Source organism: Dunckerocampus dactyliophorus, chromosome 20, assembly GCF_027744805.1.
Source record: "Dunckerocampus dactyliophorus isolate RoL2022-P2 chromosome 20, RoL_Ddac_1.1, whole genome shotgun sequence".
Lineage (NCBI taxonomy): Eukaryota > Metazoa > Chordata > Actinopteri > Syngnathiformes > Syngnathidae > Dunckerocampus > Dunckerocampus dactyliophorus.
This window is the reverse complement of record NC_072838.1, coordinates 16,673,616-16,695,181: the sequence shown is the minus strand read 5'-3', so window position 1 is coordinate 16,695,181 and position 21,566 is coordinate 16,673,616. Positions and strand designations below refer to the sequence as shown.

Below are 21,566 nucleotides of genomic sequence, written 5' to 3'. Positions count from 1 at the left end.
TTATAGGGTTTAGAGTATCAAAAATAGGCATTTTTACGGCCATTATTCACATTTTCTGGCCACCCCTGCTAATAGCGAAGATCTACTGTATTTGTTGAAATACAGTAATTAGCCCTTCTCTTTTAACATTGGGTTGTTGTGCTCTCATATCCTGTTGTATTATGATTTAGTCATGTTGCATTCTCTGTAGGCTTCCCTAGCGAGACAAGATCGCCCACTGTCACAGTTCAAAGATGGCTACACGAGCGGTAACATCTATAATAACAATAAATGAGCAATGATGATAATACTGCGCAATGTCACAATCCAAGTCTTCTTTTATTTACAGACAGCAGCTCAGACTACAGCCAGAGAACCGGATATGACCTCCCTGGCCATCAGCAGGAGTTTAGAGTGACACCAGAAGGTTCCAGAAGAGAGACTGACGACCAGTTACCAGATCGCATCAAGGTAAACTAGCTAGTTATCGTCATCAGGAGACTAAAGTGTAGTTCTGAAGCTTCTGAAATAGGGAAACATGATGGGATGTTTGCACATGCAGACGTTGCTCCGTGAGGTGCACCAGGAAGGTATGCAAGTACTCTCTCTGTCGGAGCTCCCTCTCTCTGAAGGCGAGCCGGCCTGCCATTTTAACCTCCAGGCCTGGGTGAAGGAAAAAGATGCCTTGCTGGCTACTGTGGAGTCTCTCAAAGGCATCATTGCCCAGATGCAAACGACACAGGTACAGAAGAAGGAAAAGGGGAAAAAAAAGAAAAATCAAGCCGTTACATTTCTGTGTTTTTGTTCTTCAGGTGTCAGGTGCAGAAGATTGGCGTGCCGAGCTGTTGGATGCAGTGCGGCAGGTGTTTGTCAGGGAGCGCAGTGTGCTCAAGAGTGCCCTCTACAGCCAGTTGGACCTGCTGGACACAAGTGACGCCATCATCCACCTCAACCAGCTGGAGCGCAGATTAGCCGAGCAGGTGACTGACCCAAATATCACAAGATATTTCTTTCACCCAAAAAAGCCTGAATCTTATTTTTGTGGTTGAGAGATTTATATATGCAAACCAGCAGGTGATACCCAAGGGAGTCAGAGCTTTTTTTCACTCACTCACTCACTCACTCACTCACTCACTCACTCACTCACTCACTCACTCACTCACTCACACACACACACACACATACACACCAGTAAGCTGGATAGCGTGAATATATTAATAAGAATTCATAAAATGCAAATTATATTTTACTTTATTTGTACTATTAATTACATATTTTTGTTATTTTACTTCCTGCTTTCTTGCATGCGTGTGTTGTTTCCCGTTATTATAGTTTGCTGCCACATGAATATTTCATTAATCCAGTGTCTTTCTTTATGATATGTGTCCAGGATGCTCAGCACAAAGAGGCGATGGGTTCACTCCTTGCTGCAGACAGATCCAGTCTTAGGTCTGAGATTTATCGTCTCCGAGGTCAGCTGGAGCATCTCCATCAAGGTGAAGTGCTTTCAAATGTCCCGCTTAGAATTTCTACACAGCGTAAAAATGACCTGATTTACTTCCCACTATATTTTTGCTCCTCAGATGCCCGGCCCGCCATGTTCTTGGCTGGTGAGCACAGCATGACGGACCGGCGAGGGGGAAGAGGTGATGGACCGATGGAGACCGACAGGCTGCTGCTGGAAGAGCTGAAGAATGAGCTGTCGCAGACTAAACTGGAGCTGGAGACGACACTTAAAGCACAGCACAAGCACCTGAAAGAGCTGGACACTCTCAGGTTAAAAATGTTTATCCGGAATAAGATAAACTCAGTATGGCTGAAATGCTAACGTTACCCTTGCGTGCAGGGCTGAGGTGTCACAGAAGGCTGCAGAGGTGGACACACTGAATGACCAGCTGTTGGAGGAGAGCAAGAGAGGCCGTGAACTTCAGTGGGCCATGGAGAAGGAGCGGTGTCGAATTGGGAGAAGCGAGGAGAGCACACGAGAAGAACTGGAGGTTTGTATCTGGAGCCCAGTGCAGGACAAGAGCTACTAATAACATAACAAACCATCCTATGTGGCTTCAAAGGACTTGAACCTTGCTTTGGAGGAACAAAAGAGCCACGTCACCCAGCTGTCGTCCACCTTGGAGCAGGAGCGCCTGGCCTCCTCTCAGCTCTGCCAGCAGGCTGAGAGGGAGAAGCTGAGCCTCCACAGGCACCTCCAGGAGCTGCAGGTCCAGCTGGAGACAGAGCGAGCCAAGGCCCAGGAGATGAGTGCTGCTCTGGGGAGAGAGCGGGAGCTGCGAGTGGGGGGCGTTTCCTCAGGGGACGGTCAAACAAATGAGAGGGAGAACCTTCTGGAAGGCCTGCAAAAGGACTTAGATGACAAGCATGCCCAGGTGGGTGTTGGAGCTCCAAGGTTGCTAATTTCCGTGACCTTCAAGGGTGTCACACAAAACGACTTTTTTGCCACAAATTTGGCTCAGATTTCAAATTTGATGAATTAATTTGCTACAGGCAATTTAAGTTACATTTTAACATACTTTACTGTCATGCAAGTGTAAAGATAAGTCAACTACTGTTGTATAAAAAACAATAACACTCTTGAAACACTGTATGTGTAGGTTTTTTACTGAAAATGTTAATTAATTCCAGATTTTACAAAGTAATCCTTTCCAGGGTCAAAATGTTGTCATAAAGCATAAAAAGGCAATTTAAGTTACATTTTAACATGCTTCACTGTCATGCAAGTGTAAAGAGAAGTCAACGGTTGATTTTGTTTTCACCAAAATGTAGGTCGTATTCCACAATCTTTAAATGTTGAGGTACCACTCTACACTCTGTGGGATTTTAAAAATGTAGATGATAATGTTATTTATCAAGCTATTTTTCTGGCCTCTAGGTGGTGCATCTCCTCAGCCAAGTGGAGGCGCACAAACTGGAGAGCGTGAGAAAAGAAGAAGAGCTGGTGCTGGTGGGTCACAAGTCAAGGAAAAACCATGAGGCGTTGCTGGAGGCCCAGATCCGGGTGGAGAATCTGAAAGCGGAACTCTTGGAGACACGGGAGCAGCTGGAGACAGAGGTGGAGAGGAGGAGGAGCCTGGAGAAGGAGAGGGAGAGGCTGGAGGGGAGGTTGGCTCAGACGAGTGGCACGCCACAGCCTCCTCTTTGGGAGATAACCAGCGGAGGACACCATCATGGCCCTTGGCGCACAGTGGACACCATCCTGGGCAAACTCCAGCTTGTTTCTTCAAAGTTACGCAGCATGGCGACCAAAACAGTGGGAAGGTACCTTATTTAAATGCTCATTAGTCATCAGCTCCAGCAGCAACTTTGTACGAATGTGTTGCTTCCCTGAACAGATCATCTACTGAAGTCTCTGGTGATGAGCTGTCCCTGCTCCAGTCCACTGTTGGTGATGTCATCACCATGCTGCAGCAATCTCCAGGTCTCCCCTCCATGCCTGAGGTCAGCGTTACTGCTTTTTTCCACCATTTAAAGATCAATATCACAAGTTGTAACTGCTTCCTGTGCTTCCATCAGAGCGCCGCCCTGCTGGCAGGAGGCTCCGGCAGCACCTCCCTGACGGAGCGTCTCCTCAGGCAGAATGCCGAGCTGACTGGTTTTGTCAGCCGTCTGACCGAGGAGAAGAACGACTTGAGGAACCACTCCCTCCGACTGGAGGAGGAGCTACGCTGCTATCGGCACGCCGGACTGGGCTCAGGCGATAGTGTGAGTATAGGATTGTCAAACTGTGGTATTTCTGTGAACAATTTAGCCAACCATAGAGACATAATTACGATGTTTTTGTATGTTGTCCTCTTGCAGTCCAGCGGAAGGAGAGGAGTGTCCAAACTGGACTCTGCAGACATGCTGCTGCTCTGTCAGGAGAGGGAGGTTTGGACTCGAGAGAAGGTCTTGTTGGAGAAAGCCTTGCATCAGGCCAACGCTCAAGTGGCCCGACTCAGGGGAGAGATCAGGACTGACACCCTGCGTGAGATAACCGGACCTGAGGCTGACAATGCTGCGCTAAAGGTCAGAACAAATGAAAATGTAAATAAAAATAATGTGTTTTGTGGCTGTCAAAATAGTCCCCATTCACGGGTCTGCAAAAATGGCAGAAAATTGTGTTCTACTTAATGCACGCATGTGCTCTAACTGCAGGCTACACCTAACACGGTCGTGCATTTCCTCCATAATTGAGGAATTTTTCATTTTCAGCATTTACATGGAAATGGTGTCAGTTACAACAACTCCCCGTTCATTATAGCGAACGACTTTATCTTATTTATTATGTATTGTGTAAAACTAAGACAGGAGCAGCATCAACGTGAACAATGGGCAGCCTCCTGATGTAGTTTTTAACTCCTCAAGATGACAGTAGCGGCCTTTGAAGCATCATGAGTGCTCAGTATCCAGCAGCTTTATCTACGCTTTATCTACCTCTGTATGCGCTTTAAAATGTTGCTACCCAGCTGTCGGTGTGAAAGTCATCTGCGCTATTAATGCTGGATGAGCAGTTTGCTCCATATCGCTATTACAACATTGGTTCTGTTGCTGCTGTGTTGTGCAATATACGTGTTAATAAATGACCATGTGGTCAAAGAGAGTTCCGCTTTCTCATGCACTCCCAACTCATTAATAAAGTTGAAAAAAGTAGTTGTTGTTACATGTAATGATCACAAAATACAACTTGTGATGTTTCCAGAGGATGTATGGGAAGTACCTGAGGTCGGAAAGCTTCCGCAAGGCTCTCATCTACCAGAAGAAGTACCTGCTCTTACTGCTGGGCGGCTTCCAGGAGTGTGAGGAAGCCACGCTGGCCCTCCTTGCCAGGATGGGCGGCCGTCCCTCGCTGTCCAGCATGGAGTCGTTCAGCCAGCGCAGGCGGGGGCTCATGCGTTTCCGCTCTGTCGTGCGCGTCTCTATCGCCCTCTCCAGGTAGGAAGATTAAAGCTGCGATCGCATATGGTATTTTTGTCATTTTGCTGACTATGTTTTGTTTTTCAGGATGCGTTTCCTCGTGAAGCGCTGGCACAAAACGACAGGGATGAGCAACGTGACTTCTAAAACTGAACGAGGACAGATGATGGGTAAATAAAACAGATCATGTCCTCTTAAATGTCCTTAAAATGATGCTCACTTGTGTTTTTTTATGTATTATTGCAGGCACTGAGGCGAGAGATTCCCATTATCTCCATCCTGGTGTGGACATGTACAGAGACAGGGGAGGAGTCTCCAACAGAGGGCGCAGTGGTCGTGAATCCCCGAGATCACCCACGTCCTCCACACAGCACAGGTATAACCTCTAACCAGAAAGCACAGAAAAAAAGCCCTTACAATGTTATGAGAACTTCAAAACAAATGTCAAGGTTTCACACGGCCGGAGATCCTGGGGGACTCACCTGTTCCCACCTGCAGAACTACGACCCCGACCGGGCCCTCACGGACTACATCTCCAGACTGGAGGCTCTACAGAGGAGGCTGGGGAGCGTCACATCAGGTTCCCCTTTTTGAACTCTTTTAGTTCCTTAATCAGTGGCAAGGCATGCTAACCTTTACAATACAGCTAGTTGTTTATTCATTAGAAAACTACAACACTACAACTACAACACAGGAGCAGGAGCAAGGTGGGCACAAGTCATGCTTCTGCTGCCAGGCAGGATATACCAACAAGCTAGGGGGTGATGGCTGGGTGATGTGCAGGAACAGAAACAAAAAAAATCATCCAAAAACACAACTTGAGAAGTCTCAGTCCTATGGATGCCGTTTCAGAAAAAATATATATGCCCTAATCGTAAGTCATAATTATGAGATAAAAACTCATAATTATGAGATTCAAAAATCACGAGATTAAAAGTCGAAAAATTATGATATAAAAGAAAGAAATTATGAGCTTAAAAAATGTAAATTATGGGATAAGAAACTTTAAATTGAGATAGAAAGTTGAAATTACGAGATAAAGAAGAAAATTGAGATAAAGCTATGAACTAGCTCATAATTATGACTTTTTATCTGATGATAATGATTTTTTTTAGCTCATTGACTTTTTAGCTCATAATTTTGTCGGATTTTTGACATTTTATCTGATAATTTTTTACTTTTTATGTCATAATTTTGACTTCTTTTTTTTTTATGACTTACCATTGGGATATTTTTTTTCTTACAGTGGTGGAAACAGGCTTCCATAGAATTGGAACAGGTCAGTGGAAAAATGAACACATGCCAGCCACGCCCACTAAGCTTTTAGAATGACAATGGAGATAATGAAAATCTCTTGCCTCGGTGCCTGCAATAATACATAAAAAACCCACAAGTGAGCATCATTTTAAGGACATTGTGCAGGAACAGGAACGCACACTTGAAGGAATTCCTCTAAAAATAAAAAGAAGCCTTATGAGATGGGTTTATTTATACAAATTGTATTGTAAAACGTTCCAACTGAACTAAAGTGTTCTGCTGTGCAGCAAGCACATGAACAAGCTCAGCAGAACCGTTCTTGGGCTGAAGTTGTACATTTACGTGTCTATTTGTTGCTAGGCAGACTTCACGGGGCTCGGTTGTACCAGCCCTGTCGGCCAGTGAATGTACACATCTATATGCTGTATATATTTCCTCTGCAGGTGCTTCTTCTTCTTCGTACGCTCCACTGCACTTGGGCTTGAGAAGATAAGAAGAAGCTGAAAACTTGGGCTTGAGAAACAAACTTGAAAAAAAAGTTGCCTTTTCCTCCTCCCGAGCGCTTTTCTATCATCCTGATGCAAACTCATAACTTGACATACGGACCAAAACGTTTTTTTTGGGGTTTTTTTTTGTGCGACACGCTGCGTTTCTAGTTTTTGTCGCCGCAAATTGAATGAGATGTAATCACATTTACTTCCACCACCACCCCCTTCCCCTTTCCGTGGATGAACTACAATCGTGTACATTTGTTTAATGCTAATTTAAAACAAACCTTGAGATTAATTTATGTTTCTGTTTTTAAATGTTTGGGTGTTATTTGCAAGGAGGAGGATGCTACTGGATTATTCCACACTACACTTGTTTTGTTTGGAGGGCCTGAAGATATTTGTAGAGAACGTATTTTTGTAGACGCTTTGGACTTTTCTGGGTATTTTGTCTAAAACTGAAATAAAGGTGAGGAATATTTGATGGTATTGTTGACTACAACAAAGTGTTTTGGTTTATTGCAACTACTACTACCTGTATTTATTTATTTTAATGAACCAAGTAAAATGATCTTGGCTTTCATGTGATATTCAAAAAAACTGGGACAAGCAAAAAACATGGCCGTAATGCGACTACTAAATTTTTTTTTCCCTTATTTTGGTAGATTTCCCAATTTCCATCAGTGGAATCTCAAAAGTCAGGATAAACATGAACTTCATTAAAATTGCATTCAGGAACAATGGGACAAATATCACCTCCTGTCAGTAGTCCCAACAACAAAGCACTTTTTGATAGCCTTGATCCAGTTACAAAAAAACCAAAACAGAATAACCTCACAATTATACTGAAGATGCTACGTTGCGCTTTCTGAACTTGTCCAGTTTTCTGGAATGCAGCACTCGGACTCAAAAACCTTCTAGAGCCGTGCTGTGGCACATCAGAGATCACCATTTTTTAATGCAATTATGTGCCTTTCTTTGTTCATCTATCTATGCCAGTGACACAGTGACAGCAAGGACAATTCATTGCTCTTCCACTAGATGGCAGGAGGTACATAATGAACCTGTGTAGCCACCTGTTGCCGTTCATACAACAGAATAAGTCACGATGTGTTTGTGACAAAATTAGTCAAATGTAAAATCAAATTAAAATAAAATTAACAAATTTTATGACAAAAAAAAAATCTGAACTATTTCAACTTTATGCTTCTAAAATATATTTCTCCGCATCATGTTACGACATTGTTGAAAGACGACCACTTTGTTCTCCTAATATTTCATTTACCACTCTTTTCATCCATTTCTGCGGTTTTATTTTGTCCGTTTTTCTGTTTAATTGTATTTTCAGAATGTGCCGAGGGCCGCATTTTGGACACCCCTGTTCTACCCCTTTACTTGCCCATGCTGCATTCAATAAAACTGGGAAAACAAGCTTCTTAAGAGCTTTCCAGATGTAACAAGTCGGACAAAGCATGTGATGCGACTGTATTTAAGACAATTTGACTTTCATCTGTTCTGACATTCTGAAATTTGCCAGTTTTGCAAGCATGTTTCAATCAGCTGGTTCCACCATTACTCCATTTGTGTGGCATGAAGCACCCAGTGTATCGATCCCGTCTCTCCAGTCTCTTTGTCTCACTGTTTCCTCCTGTTGTATCTGATGATGGGCTTGTGTGGCGTGTGGATCATGGTGGTGTAGTTGATGGTGGGGAAGTATCCGTCCACCAGCTCAAAGTGGAACATGCGCAGCAAAGTGGACCAAATGGTTTTGATCTGAACGTAGGCGAAGTTCTCCCCGATGCAGCGATGTCGCCCTGGACAGTGTAATTACAGGTTAGTATAAATAAATATAGTTATGTTACTATGAGAGCGTTATTGTCACCTGCTCCGAAAGGCACATAAGCAAACTTCTCCCCAGCAGCAGGGTTGTCATGGAGATAACGGTCGGGGTTGAACTCCATCCTCTCCTGCCAGGTGTCCTCCAGGCGGTGGTTGACCGTCGGGGACACACACACCTGGTGGCCCGCTGGGATGGTGTAGCCGGATGCAGTCTGGAAAATAAAAATTAGGAATAAAATTCCTTTTTTTCCTCACAGAATATAAAAAATCATTGCAGGCACAGTACAGTCATCCCTCGTTTATAGTGGTTAATTGGTTCCAGACCCGACTGCGATAAATTCATTTCAATGAATATAGAATTCAGTATTAATAAATGGAATATTTTCATAGTTTACGTGTAGGAAACCTGTTTGACTTTCTAAATATAGTTTTCAACATTATTAGAGCCCTGTAGGCATGAAATAACACCCCTATAGTCACCTTTACACTCCTGTCATTCATTGTTTTAACACATATTGTGCAGCTCTTATGCTGCTGGGACTCGAGACGGCCGCTAGCTAGCAAGCTAACGAGCTAATCAGTTAGCCTCGCATTTATTTCTTCTAAACTTAAGAAGCCAAAAGCTTACCACTTCCACACGGGATGAGAGGATAACTTTTGTTTGTTTTTTCACTGTTCATGTTGGACATGTAAGGTAATGTCTCAATGATTTCTGTCATTGCTGCCACCTAGTGACCAGAGTGCTACATATCACTTGTATTTCAATATGTTTTGGCTAATAATAGACCACAGTCTACCACCAAACAGCATTTGTTCATTTCAGAAAAAATGCAATATAGCTAGGGCGCGGTAATCGAACTGCGATATTCCGAGGGACGACTGTACATGTTTTATATATAGGACCGCTACATACTGTAGCTTCATTCACCACGTCTCCACCAGAGGGCAACAAACAAGCATTTATGCATTATTTGTATTCCCAGAATTGCTGTAATACTATTTAGATATTATTTGCAAAAAAATTGTACAGTGGATGGATGTACAGTGATATACTTTGCAACATTATACACTTGCAAAAAATGGCAAAAATTGATGTCCCGTTAATGCAGCCCTTTTTTTGTATGCTATTAAGTTATTGTTGCACATTATTTTTTAACATTTGTGGCAGCTATGCGAGACAGGCTATGTGACGTACCTGAGCAAAGCGAGCCATCCTCATCATGGTCATGATGGGTGGGCGGAGCCTCAGCGTCTCCTTCAAACAACGCTCCAACAAGTTGAGATCCTTTAGCTGAAGACCACAATAATTAGTATCTACTTAATTATTCATCTTAATGGTTGAGTCTTGTGTATTACCTGGTCCAGGTCGAGGGGGGGCAGGTGTTCCCCGCACACGGCCTGCTGCTCGACGTAGCAGCGCTCCTGTAGAACTTGATCCCGGGCCAGGAAGAAGCCCATCCAGGCGCTGGTGGTGGAGGACGTGTGCTGACCCGCCAGCAGGAGGCCAATCAGCATGCCCGAGATCTCGTCGTCAGACAAGGGACGTCCATCCCTGCATGCGGGGGTGGGGAGTGGTGGTCACATTAGACTTAATCAAGCAGCTTTCAATGAGGGAAAAGGGCCTTTTGATTATTTGACGACTGTACTTGTAGGTGGCATCGACAAGCGTCTGCAGAATGTCATCCATTTTCTCGCTGGAGCTTCGTCGCTTCTGGATCACCTTGAAGAAAATGTTCTTGATCTCTCGGTGAGCTTTGTCTCGCTTCCTAATGACAGCAAACACTCATTTGTCTGCTTCAGGAAAATATGCAGTAAAGCATTGTTTTATATTCGTATCTAACGGCATTTAATGATTAAAAACAATCATTATTTTTACATATTGTTTTATATTTAAATATTTTATGTAAATACATACAGTATATGTCATTTTTTCTACCCCAAAATACATTATTTAATCATCATTGTTTTAAATGTACTATTTTCTGTATTTTAACTGCATTAATTATAAAATAAAATCGCACCATACCATTAACAATTATACATATTACATTCGAATAATGTATAAGAAATAACAATAAACTAAAATGAATAAAATGAGAAGATAAAAAAATAAAACTGCAGATGTTTATATTTATGGAGCAAGGAACAATATTTGGTTACTTGTGCTCAGTGTGATCATTTCTCCCAGTTTCAAATAATCTAAAAAAAAGTATCTTAAAAAAATTAATACAAATCATTTAAATATATAATGATAGGGCTGTACAGAAAAAAAAAAATTTTTTTAAATCCAAATGTTTAAAATGTATAAAAATAATAATTACAAATACATAACTAAAAATAAAAGTGATAATCATCATTGCTCAATTGTTCTATAGTTCCACATATTTCAAATTGTTTATCTCATTAAAGAAGATAAAGGTGTTGTTCCTTCCAAATTTCCAAGAGCTTTAACGTCCCACATGTATCCGTTTGATTTTTGAAGTGTTTTTGGGAGTTCTTTGTAGGGTTCTAATGTCATATACCAGTTTTTATTGCATCTTTCTTTCCCACACTAGAAGATGTTGAGGTCCCACCTGAAACTGGGCAGCGGCAGCCATCCGGGCAGGAGCCAGGCTGCGTGGCTGAAGCCTCCGTCCAGGTCTGCGTACAGCCGTGCCACGTGCTCGTCCAGCATGGCGCGGATCTCCTTTCCGTGGAGGCAGCTGCTGGCCGTCAGGATGATCAGCTCGGACAGTGCTTCGAAAAGGTCTGACGAGGCCAACACACATTTCTTATTTCAACACTCCAGGAGAAATGATAAAAACTACAGTAGATTGAATTCACTGGCTGTAGATGACCATCATGCATCCCACCAGACATCTAATGTGTTGTGATACACAATTCATAAATATTTAGGTTCTCAGAAGGATTTTCACCACCATTTTATTTATTGGTCAATACTACACGTCTCCTCCAGAGGGAGCTGCTCATCTGAAAGCGGTCAAAGGACAGAAGAAAAAAAGGCAGTTGCATTCACTTGTTAAAATGATGACGTTATTGTGGTTATTTTTTTGACTATTTTCTTTGTAATGTGGCCCTAACAGTCCTATGTACCAAATAATGAGCCCAGGTTTACAAAAGATGAGTATTTCTTAAAAATACAAGCCTAATGTAGGATTGCATTATTATTATTGTTAATAATAATAATAATAATAATAATAATAATAATAATAATAATAATACATTACATTTATGTAATGCTTTCAAGTACACAATCACGCTAAACAATAAGTAAAACTACATATATTTGTTGGTATATTTCATTAATGTTATTTAAAATGTACACATTTTAAAAAGTTTTTAACTACCTGGGCTTATTTCAATATAAAATCTTTAGCAGTGTCAAAAGATAATTATATGGTGATAATATTGGATTATTTTTGCTCCTATACACAAATAAGTGAGTGTCGTAGCTCTACTTAGTAGTGAAGTTGGTGAATTGCAGTTTCAATAACTCTTTGACAAAAACACTGTCCTAACTAATGTCCTAAAAATAGTATTTTTGGTCCATGTTGGGATCTGTAGTACTAGTATAAACACACAAAATGTCAGCATGTGCCTAATAATATTGATGAAGTGACAAGTTGGGGATTGGGGAGTGTGAAATCTTACTTCTCTCTCCGCTCTCTCCCCATCTCTGAAAATACTCCACGGTCTCCGCCTCGATGATCTTGACGTGTTCCTTGAAGCGAGCGATATTCAGTCCCGTCTTCAGCATCTTCTTCTGTTCCAGGAAGACCTGCACCGCGTTGGAAGTGCATGAGCCTCCTCTAAGTTGGACCTAAGCGTCCACATGGCACGTCTTCTTTGGACAGTTGTGATTTTTACCGGGTTAGGGACGTCATAGGCCACCCCTTTGCCAAACACCGGGGTGGTCAGTCGGGAGTAGACGTCCTCTGCGTTCAGGTCCTCGTTCTTGCTGTTGAAGAGCAGCGTGGCGGCGTCGCTTCCCAGCAGGTACGTGAAGGTCTTGCCCACCATGGTGAAGCTGAACACCGGGCCATACTGTGAGAGACAAGGACAGGAATTACAAATGATTACTTGGGCTGTATCATAACAAATTCAATAGGAATGATGTGAACTATACTGCATATATACAGTACTATTTATGGGGTGCATGAGTGCAAACTATGTTTTGACAGCCAATAAATACTGCACATATATACAAAGTAAATGAATAACAAAAAAATATAATAAGCTATTTTATAATGACATGTATTTGTAACACATTTGAATATTTGTATTATGGATTACTCAATAAATACAATCCAATTATTATATATATGCAGGATAACAGTTCTGTATGACTAAAGTCTTAAAAGTAAATCAAATAAATATTTGTTTTAGAATTATTAATTACATGTATTTGTAATAAATGTGAATATTTTTATTTTGTATAATTAAAAATAGGCAATAAAATTATCATATATATCATATATATATATAAACTGTTATGTATGAATAAATAAAAAATATTAAATAAATACAATATTGGAATAATATTAAATCAAATTTATTTATAGTAAATTAAAATGATTTTGCTTCTGTACTATGTTAAATATAAACTACATAATTAGATATTAATATATGTTGTTCTATATAACATTATTATTATTCATAATACTATTAATGTGCACTGCACAGTCAGTTTTTATAATCCTTTCGTAGGATTATAATTAGTCTAACAACTATAGTTTTAATTAGAGTGCAGAGAGAAGCAGTCTATTTTCCCCCGTAACATTCTTAAAAACAGTAATAAAAATAATAAAAAGCTTGAACTTACTTTTGTATATGCATTTTCCAAAAAATCTATGGGACTTTTCCCAAATGCAATAGCATGGCCAAGGAAGGGCACACTGGAAGGGATGTAAGGTGGATATTTCTGCAGACAAAAACAACAGTCGTATTTTTCAGATAATTCAAGCAGGGATTTTTTTCTTTGCAATGTTGCGCTGACTTACCACATCCTTGTGACAAGTTTGTCTGAGAAGTATTTTGTTGTACAAGTAGCCTAAAGTCAGAGTGATGACTGAAGCAGCCAGGACCACTGAAGTTAGGTTGTCGTTCATTTTGCCAACGGCGTCCCCGAGCAGCTTACTGCTCATGTGATACAAGTGCATCGACATTTTTTAACTAAACTGCAACCAGGCTCTAATGTTCACTTCTTTTTAGGATACTAAAAGACCACTTGGTCGTAAAGACCACTTGTGCCGTTTCCCCTCCATGGCTACCTGTCAGAGGTGGTCTCCCCCGCCTGACCAACGGAGGCTTGTGATTGGCTGTCGTCCCCGCGTCGCTTCAACAACGCCTCCTGTGATTGGCTGCGTCCGTCTGAACCGATGTGGAGCTATATGACGTCACGTGATGTAGTTTACCAAATGAAAAAAAAGGTTTTAGAAAAATTGAACACGTTTAATATATTAAAGCCATTCTCAAAAGACACCGGGTGAGATTTTCAAATTGTGAATTGTGACAAAATATCCCCAAAAGTTTTTGAGAAAAATACTAAAAATAGCTGGTAGCAAAATGGCGGAGCCTTTTAAGTTTACCCCTCGTATGTCACTTGCTAACTCCTTTCAATTACGTCAAAATTCATAATTAACTGTCGGAAATGACTTATTCAGTCGCAAATTAAAGTAAATCTTTTAATTACGTTGTTTAAAGGGTATAGCACTCTTTCCAGTCTGAGTAAATTACACTGTTTACATACCGTTTGTAATTAGCTTAATGGTTCAAGCAAGCTATTTTGCAAGCTATTATGATGATGATGATGATGATTATTATTGTACCTATTGTGAGGTAAAATACATTTAAAAAATAAAAGCCGGTTGTTCAAGTATGGTGCTTCAGTGGTGCTCACCGACCAATTACTGACCAATGGAGAATACTACATTCCCAAGATGGTGGTCTTAATGGCTTAAACTGTATTACCCATATATATATTGATGCATAAGCTGATCAATTCAATCACATTTCTCACAAATATTTTAATTTTAAAGACCGACCGACTCTCATACAGCATTGAATTTATTACAACAAATTATTAAATAACTTATTTACACAAATGTGAAAGAGCAAAATTTGTCAAAACACACACACAGTGCGGTTGTGAAAGAAGAGAGATTAATACATTATTGCAGTCAGTCAGTTGTATTTTTTTCAGCGCAGAAATGTTTTCTTTGGCAGCTGTGTCGTCGTTGAACATTCCTGCACGAAAGATTCATCAGCCGTAAGCGTATTTGTCTGCAGCAGCACCTTTGTCGTTGGGGGTCATCTGTCCGCTCAGCTTCATTAAAAGCTTCACAATGAGGCCCGCCTGTGAGGAATTACATTATATGAGAGACAAATCACTCCAAATAGGTGTTTTGGTACACTGAACAATTTGGATGTCGTATGCACAGCTGAAGAGAACTTTTGGAGGTAGTCACCTGTTTTGTGTGCACAATGAAGTTCATTTTGTTCTCGCCGCTGTGTATTTGGAAGTACTGGTCGGCGTGTCCCAGCTGCCACATGAACGTGCTGTACTCCAAACTGATGAGAAGCGCCTGTGGGTTCACGGACAAAAAAATTGGCCATCCCAATTAAAAAGCACAAGTAACTAACTCAATTTAGGCGTTGACAAGACACCTTGGTCTCCATATTCATGAGGTGCAGGCCCTTGGTGTTGACGCCCACGTAGACGCGAATGACTTTGTGGTTGCTGGCGCTGGCCTTGGTGTACACCTGTCCAGTGAAAAAGGCCGCTCCATAGGTGGGGATGTCCCAGCAGTTCTGCAGGAAGAGTCGCTGCAGATGGTGCATCTCCTTGCTCACACCCTCGCTGGTGCTCAGCGCCTGGACAACGGATACATTAGGTTTCAAAGCTTAAATGACGACAGGAGTACTTCTGATAAAAGCTTACTTTGTATTCATGGAGAATCCTGTTGGTCCAGTGGTACGCTTTGCTTTTCACCTTTAATATCGGCACAATGGACCTCAGGTTTTCTTCACTGTTGACAGACAAAATGTTACTAAAAAGCAGTTCTGCATAAACAGGAACGATTCCACAGATGGAGTCTTCATACTTGAGGAAGCCCTGCTTATGCTTCTTGCTTTCGTAGTTCCCGTAGATGATCTGCAGGAGGAAGCTGGCCAGCGTGATCAGCTTGCTGTCCGGCGCCGGAAAGAAGCCCTTCAGGAGGCTGTGGCGAGCCTCGTCAAAGAGGATGAGGATGGCCAGTGGATCCTCCACCTGGCACAGGAAAGTAAATGCTCACTCACTCCACCATGGAAGGACAAATACAGGATTTGCAACTGTAACAGCTGAAGCTCTTCTGCTTTTATGGTGTTTTGTGCAATGTGGAAGAGAAAAGGGCCTTCCCAAAACTGTCCCCACAAGGTTGGATGCACACAATTGTCCAAAAATGTCTTACTGAGATGAAGAATTAAGATTCAGGACAAATGGGGATTCATAAATTGATCATCTTAAATGCAAATGACCTTTTTCTCAATCTCTAGAGGCAAGCGAACGTCCCGCCGCAGGAAGAGCTGAGGTGTCTCCCTCTGAGGATCTAGCACCGTCAGATCCGTCACGATCTCCGTCCAGATGCGCAGGTGCTGCAGGGGCTTGTGGTATGGCTTCAGCTGCAGGTCTGTGTGCATGTTTGTTAGTACCTTTGCAATACAGAGATGCTGAGGTGACAAAGCAAAAAAAAAAAAAAAAAAGGGGGGGGGGGGCGCTCACGGAGGTTCTCCGAGCAGATCCAGATGGTGAAGTACTGCTGCGTGTCCTGAGAAAGACGCATCCCCTCCATGATTTGCTGCACCGTGGTGTTGTTGCCGCGCTTCAGCTCCACGGAGCGATACGAGCCGTCCATGCGGTAGATACGCACCTTCTCATACTGTAGAACACAAAACAAACACACTTTCTTCCACCTTTCCTGCAAACTTGCTAAAGTAAGAAATACCGCCCTCTAGTGAACGTTAGCTTAACTGCAGTGGAGTCCCAGCTAGGTTAAAAAAAATCAAACGTCATTGAGACAAGTGGGACTCACAGGTTTGCTGCTGGCTTGCTGCAGAAGCTTCACCGTCTCCTCCCATTCGTTCTGCTTGTTCTCCTCGCACACTTGCAGTGGCGATCGCTTCTGCTGGTCTTCTATGTGCTGATGATACGCGCAATTAGAATTATGGTCATTCAATACTGTACAACAACAGACGTTACAAAGTTAACATACAGTAAGTTACAAATTGAACACCACCATAATTACTCACTGTTCAGACATACAGCTAACCACTTTAGCACTTAGTTGGGAATAAAATCAGCAAAAAACTATTTCTATGTATAAATACCGTAAAATGCTCCAATCAACACCTCAATTGACTGCTGAAACTCCTGTTGCCAGGTGCATGGTCTACAAAAGCAAATAACCTCCAGGGTCTCTAATTAAGTCAAAATGGCATGTAACGGCATTTGAAGTATCACGAACAGCTTTATTTACCATGGAGTCCACGAAACATCAGGATTTTTTTTTTTAATCGCATGTGTGTGCTGCACAAAATGGATCCAACACCCACAAGTCAATAACGTCATGTTCTGTTGTTGAGATGATGTCATACATTTCTTATGACACAAACAAAATAGCTCAGTTTAACTCATTCAATGAGTCGCAGTTTGACACTCTCCGCACTGGCTAGAGTTTTGCATCATGGCCAATTATGCAAATTAAATGAATACATCCTCTACCGCCCCTACTCCCAACCACCCGGCACCACAGATAGATTGCAGTCCTGTGGGAATGAGCATTCTTGTCTGAGCAGTGAGGGTAAGTAACCAACCACATGATGTCTAACTTAAAAACAACATATTTCCTACCCGGTCGATCTCAGGGTGTTGCAGCAGGAGTTGCACAATGTCTGCATGCCCTCCTCTGGCAGCAAAGTGCAGAGGTGAGCTGAGCTGCCCATTCAGGAGGTTTGGATTACATTTGCCTTTGTCCAGCAACAGCTTGGTTGCCTCAACTTTGCCGTGCCTGAAGGGAACCGCTCCAAAAGTGTCAGCACAAAATTCAGTGACTTTTTAAGAAGGCTTTTGTCGAGTCTCACCAGCAGGCATAGTGGACGGGTGCCCAGTGGTCGCTGTCCAGCTGCTTGACTGAGAAGCCGCCGTCCAGAAGCTTGGAGAGGAGCTCTGTGTCTCCCTCGCAGGCACTACGGTGGAGCGGGAAGTCGTCCACCCACTGACGCTCCCTGTGGAGACACAGGAATGAGGAAAGAGACTCTCCTGTTGGAAAATGATGACAAAGTTCTCACTTGTCTTCAGCTGTGCAGTTGGCGCCATGTTGCCACTTCTCCCTGGTCGGAATCTGAATCTTTGAGTAGTCCGGTGCTCCGAGCCCAAAGTACGGGTTGATGATAACTTTGTCCACCTGCAGACAAACCATTATTGATAAAAGTGGCTTCTGAGAGAACATATGGCTCAAGCTAGTATTACCCGGTTGGTGTACTGCAGATCAGAGCCATAGAGGGGATTCAGGACGCACATGTCCGCCTTCTCCAGGGACATCATCTTGCTCTTGATCTCCAGCGCCGTGTAGCCCATGTGCAGGCCTTCGTCGCTCGGTTTGCCCTCGCAGCCGTACGCCGGGTTGCTGACGTTGGTCTTGACCCGCTCCACGGGTGCTGGTCGGAACAAGGCCGGAATGGCGTGAGGCACGGTGTGTTGCTCGGCTAACCACCTACGGAAGGAGACAACATTAGGGAATTAGGGAGGGACATGTTGGCTCACGGTTGAACTCATCCGTGGAAAAAGTCCAGGACATAACTGATTTCGGACCAACTAGTTTTCTGGCTAAATAGTTTGCCATAGAAAAACGTTTAAAAAACAAATGAACAGGAACAGGAAGTCATCATTACATTTTATTTTGGTCCAGATCAGGATAAAGGTTAGGGACAATTATTTTAAATTTTATAGCCGAATGAGTCAGTAATCCACCAGAACAAGTAGATGTGTGTGTGTGTGTGTGTGTGTGCATGCATGCGTGGTAGTTGGCACACACTTCATAGTGTATATTACCACCACCTACAAGACCGGGGTGTAACAGTATGCTTCATTGTGTCATTATTTTTCAAACAGTGAGAGGGGAATGTTTAGGAGCTGTTCAGTCTGTACTAGACCACCCCGGGGTGCCGCCCAGGAAGTATTGAGTATTTCAAAATAAAAGCCATTTGAAATCAGTACACTTAACTTTCCTTGCTGATGATTTTAAAGTGACTTTATAAATAACCCCTCTGTTATTATTCAACTATTCCACTTATGTACTAGACAATCCCAGGATGGTACCCAAGAAGTTTCTGCCAAATTTGATGTGGGATTTCTAAATAAGAGCCCCTTTGAAATTGTCAGATTCCACCTCTATCAGGTATAATGGCATCCCAGGATGGGAAGTATTCATCCGTGGGGAAACATGCGTTAGTAATCCACCCTCACTTGTCTAAAGCCAGGAGCATCCTGGAGGTGACAGAGCAGAAGTGGACACTGGTCTCACTGCACACCCTCATGATGTCCTGCAGGCAGTAAAAGCTCGGACCGCCGGCGTTGTGGACGGGCTTGCTGTTATCTGTAAAAAAAATAATAAGCATAATTTAAATCCATACAGTCGGTGGTCTAGCCTGTATGAAACTACTCACCTTTAACACTAACTGGCACCACATACAGCGACACTTCTTTGACTTCATTGTCTCCCTCCAGGGAGAATTTCTTCATGTGTACTACCCGTTTACCTAAAAGACAAAGAGAAGAATGGCGTTTCATCTGCTAAATATTATTATATTCATGTTTTTTATGTAATATAAACTAACCAATGAAGCTTTGGTTGTTGGATAAGGGCTTGATCGTTTCTGCAACATAATCTAAAATGGATTTGGATTTGTCCCCTGTTGCTTGGATCTTTGTCGCCAGGAGGACTTTCTTCCTTTTCTTTTCCTTCCCTTCCAAGGGCACTTCACTCAGAAGGATCTACACAAGGAAAACATACAAGTATTTTCTGCACATTCTGCTCCTCCAATAACCACTAGTTGCACGCATACCTCATAGGCTTTGGCTCGGTACTCCTTTGAGCTCAGGCTGACCTGACTCTTGGGCCGAAGGACAGCCACAAACACGTCCTCCAGGCTGTCCTCGTTGCCCATGGCGACGGCTTTCACTCAGTCCATACAAACGCTCCCACACAAGGGCCAGATGCTATGGAGAGGCATGCCTGACACATGACAGGAGAGGAAACTCTTATTAGGACTGAACGATGATACATAATACAGATTTTTGTCATGAGCATTTCTAAAACGTTGATTGTCACATTAGTGACATGGTGCAGTGCACGTCTTCACCACTTCAACCACAAGAAGAAACACACTGCTACATAAATACTTCTCTGACAGTTAGTAGATTTGCCAGCTTGATTCGACGTATTAGTAGCAGCAGATAGATGGAAGAAATGAGCTTTATGTTAGCTTCATTTAAGTCACGAGCAATCTACTTGTTGAATTCACATTATGGTCACGCCCCGGAAACCGAAAACCCCCTGTTGTTCTTACACAGTTATAACGTTACACAAACACTGTTCCATATTCTCTATTTGACACAACGAAAAATAATTTAAGCCATGTTTATGTCCTTTCATCTCACTATTTAAAACGCACAACTGTTTGGCGGTCTTAGCTTCAGATGCTACATCGCATCAACCGCTCGTTCAAGTTCTCAAACTCACCGAAAAGCGTCCTGGATGTTCGCCACACAGCCTTAACAACGCTTTTCTCCCAGTCCTCCTTGGGGTTAAAAGCGTCCGTCCTGGCCGTGTCCAGGTGGACGTCCAGGGCGGTTGTTTGTGTTGAAGTCGCCGTAGGCCTGAAATGTGTCCACTAGCAAATAACATAAGAAGAGTCGCGTTACGTTCAAATGCAGCAGAGCCTGTAGGACAACAGAGCGCTCTAGTAGTGTGGGGCTATCCCAACTGGCGAGCCTGTGGATCACATCAGACCAGCTCTGCTAGCTATGTCCTGAGGTAAAAAGACCAAACAAATAAAAAGCTAAATAAGAATCGCCACCGTTCCTTAGATTTCTGAAAATGTGTACGTTCCAGTATGATTTATGAAGTGTCAAAACTATTTCACAATTATACAACCAGTCAGTCTATCAACAATTTATTTGTTAAGTATTTCTTCAACACATAAACATGCAAGGTCAGTAACATCAAGTACAAGCAAAGATAATGTTTTGGTTACACAGTACATGTTATTTTGGTCTAATGAGATGATTTGTCTTTGTTTCTACTGGTCCACAGGCCTATGCTTGGTCTTCTGTGGTTGGTCTTCTGGGACATGTTCAACAGCAGGATCTGGATCTGGATTTTGGGCCTTGCACTGACTGAGCACCTCCTGCATCTTCTCCTGGATGTCGTGCACCCTGGTGGCCCATTTCTCCCGCACCTCCTGCTCGTCGTCCTCAGTGACTGCCGTGTAGGCCATTAAGGCGATGAGACCCATGTGGAAGAGGTGAGCAATGTGCGAGCAGCGGTGCTCCATGATCTCCAGGTCGCTGTTGCAGTTGTCCAGGTAGACCTTGAGCAGGGGTCTTCCGAACAGCGTGTTGGTGCCCATCACGCCACGATAGTACACATCGAGGCCAGTGTCCAACTTGTCTCGCTCGTAGATCTTCTCAAAGTTTTCCATGTAGTTCCGAGTGTTCCCGGGGTCTTTCTTCATCTGGGACACCATGTTGTTGAAGGCCACATACTGGTGCTTGATGTACTCCTCGTACTTGCCGTAGGTCTCGTTCACCTCGTCAATTCGGATCTGCCTCAGGCACTGTAGGTTCTTCTCTGAGATGCTCTCCAATTTGGTGTGGATGGCTTGGAAGTCCTTGTCCAACGTGTGGCCCTCCTCGTCCATGAGGCCCTTGCGAGCCACACCCACCAGCGAGGAGACGATGCCAAAGATGGGGTCGATGGAGGAGGCGAAGGAGGACACCTTCTCCACGTAGCCCAAAACAGTGGCTGTGGTTTTCTTTAGCTGTGCAGCATCTACCAT

The 21,566-nt window shown here is 42.8% G+C and overlaps 4 protein-coding genes across 15 annotated transcripts in view; 1 reads left to right on the top strand and 3 right to left on the bottom strand.

Moving 5' to 3' along the window:
* akap9 (A kinase (PRKA) anchor protein 9) overlaps positions 1-7,118 on the top strand; it is a 44,985-nt gene extending 37,867 nt beyond the window's left edge. For 9 of the 12 annotated variants that reach the window (XM_054763001.1, XM_054762992.1, XM_054762998.1 and 6 more), the window contains 17 exons: positions 191-248; positions 329-450; positions 542-721; positions 792-959; positions 1,370-1,475; positions 1,563-1,755; positions 1,826-1,976; positions 2,049-2,360; positions 2,864-3,249; positions 3,324-3,429; positions 3,505-3,693; positions 3,790-3,996; positions 4,670-4,902; positions 4,972-5,054; positions 5,131-5,260; positions 5,334-5,464; positions 6,131-6,578. In XM_054763001.1, coding sequence (XP_054618976.1) covers positions 191-248; positions 329-450; positions 542-721; positions 792-959; positions 1,370-1,475; positions 1,563-1,755; positions 1,826-1,976; positions 2,049-2,360; positions 2,864-3,249; positions 3,324-3,429; positions 3,505-3,693; positions 3,790-3,996; positions 4,670-4,902; positions 4,972-5,054; positions 5,131-5,260; positions 5,334-5,464; positions 6,131-6,216 — 2,841 coding nt within the window. In that variant the 3' untranslated portion in view covers positions 6,217-6,578. The other 3 variants (XM_054763003.1, XM_054762999.1, XM_054762994.1) reach the window with 2 other exon arrangements.
* A 209-nt stretch (positions 7,119-7,327) lies between these two features.
* Positions 7,328-13,762, bottom strand: LOC129172860 (lanosterol 14-alpha demethylase). Its single transcript, XM_054763005.1, has 10 exons — positions 13,469-13,762; positions 13,291-13,389; positions 12,336-12,512; positions 12,120-12,246; positions 11,042-11,216; positions 10,115-10,234; positions 9,825-10,020; positions 9,664-9,759; positions 8,512-8,680; positions 7,328-8,443 (listed from the first exon to the last, which is right to left on the bottom strand). Exons 1-10 carry the CDS (start codon positions 13,631-13,633, stop codon positions 8,265-8,267), a joined length of 1,503 nt encoding a protein of 500 aa, XP_054618980.1. The 5' UTR covers positions 13,634-13,762; the 3' UTR covers positions 7,328-8,264.
* A 704-nt stretch (positions 13,763-14,466) lies between these two features.
* On the bottom strand, positions 14,467-20,397 carry krit1 (KRIT1 ankyrin repeat containing). Its single transcript, XM_054763004.1, has 17 exons — positions 20,249-20,397; positions 19,572-19,741; positions 19,344-19,500; positions 19,173-19,265; positions 18,973-19,102; positions 17,977-18,220; positions 17,796-17,911; positions 17,589-17,732; positions 17,359-17,515; positions 16,541-16,648; positions 16,231-16,387; positions 15,987-16,138; positions 15,572-15,738; positions 15,409-15,496; positions 15,135-15,341; positions 14,936-15,052; positions 14,467-14,823 (listed from the first exon to the last, which is right to left on the bottom strand). The coding sequence occupies exons 2-17, from the start codon at positions 19,671-19,673 to the stop codon at positions 14,731-14,733; spliced, it is 2,232 nt and encodes a 743-aa protein (XP_054618979.1). The 5' UTR covers positions 19,674-19,741; positions 20,249-20,397; the 3' UTR covers positions 14,467-14,730.
* Positions 20,398-20,807: 410 nt separating this feature from the next.
* rpz2 (rapunzel 2) lies at positions 20,808-21,566 on the bottom strand. The gene has a single exon (XM_054764686.1). It carries the CDS (start codon positions 21,564-21,566, stop codon positions 20,808-20,810), a length of 759 nt encoding a protein of 252 aa, XP_054620661.1.

Coding starts and splice junctions, on each gene's coding strand:
- rpz2 (XM_054764686.1), bottom strand. CDS start 21,566: ATGGTAGATGCTGCACAGCTAAAGAAAACCACAGCCACTGTTTTGGGC.
- LOC129172860 (XM_054763005.1), bottom strand. CDS start 13,633: ATGTCGATGCACTTGTATCACATGAGCAGTAAGCTGCTCGGGGACGCC. Junction 11,217..12,119: donor GGGAGAGAGCGGAGAGAGAA/GTAAGATTTCAC, acceptor TGGCCTCGTCAG/ACCTTTTCGAAGCACTGTCC. Junction 8,444..8,511: donor TTATGTGCCTTTCGGAGCAG/GTGACAATAACG, acceptor TACACTGTCCAG/GGCGACATCGCTGCATCGGG.
- krit1 (XM_054763004.1), bottom strand. CDS start 19,673: ATGGGCAACGAGGACAGCCTGGAGGACGTGTTTGTGGCTGTCCTTCGG. Junction 16,139..16,230: donor GATCTGCTCGGAGAACCTCC/GTGAGCGCCCCC, acceptor ACATGCACACAG/ACCTGCAGCTGAAGCCATAC. Junction 15,739..15,986: donor CTCTAGAGATTGAGAAAAAG/GTCATTTGCATT, acceptor TTCCTGTGCCAG/GTGGAGGATCCACTGGCCAT.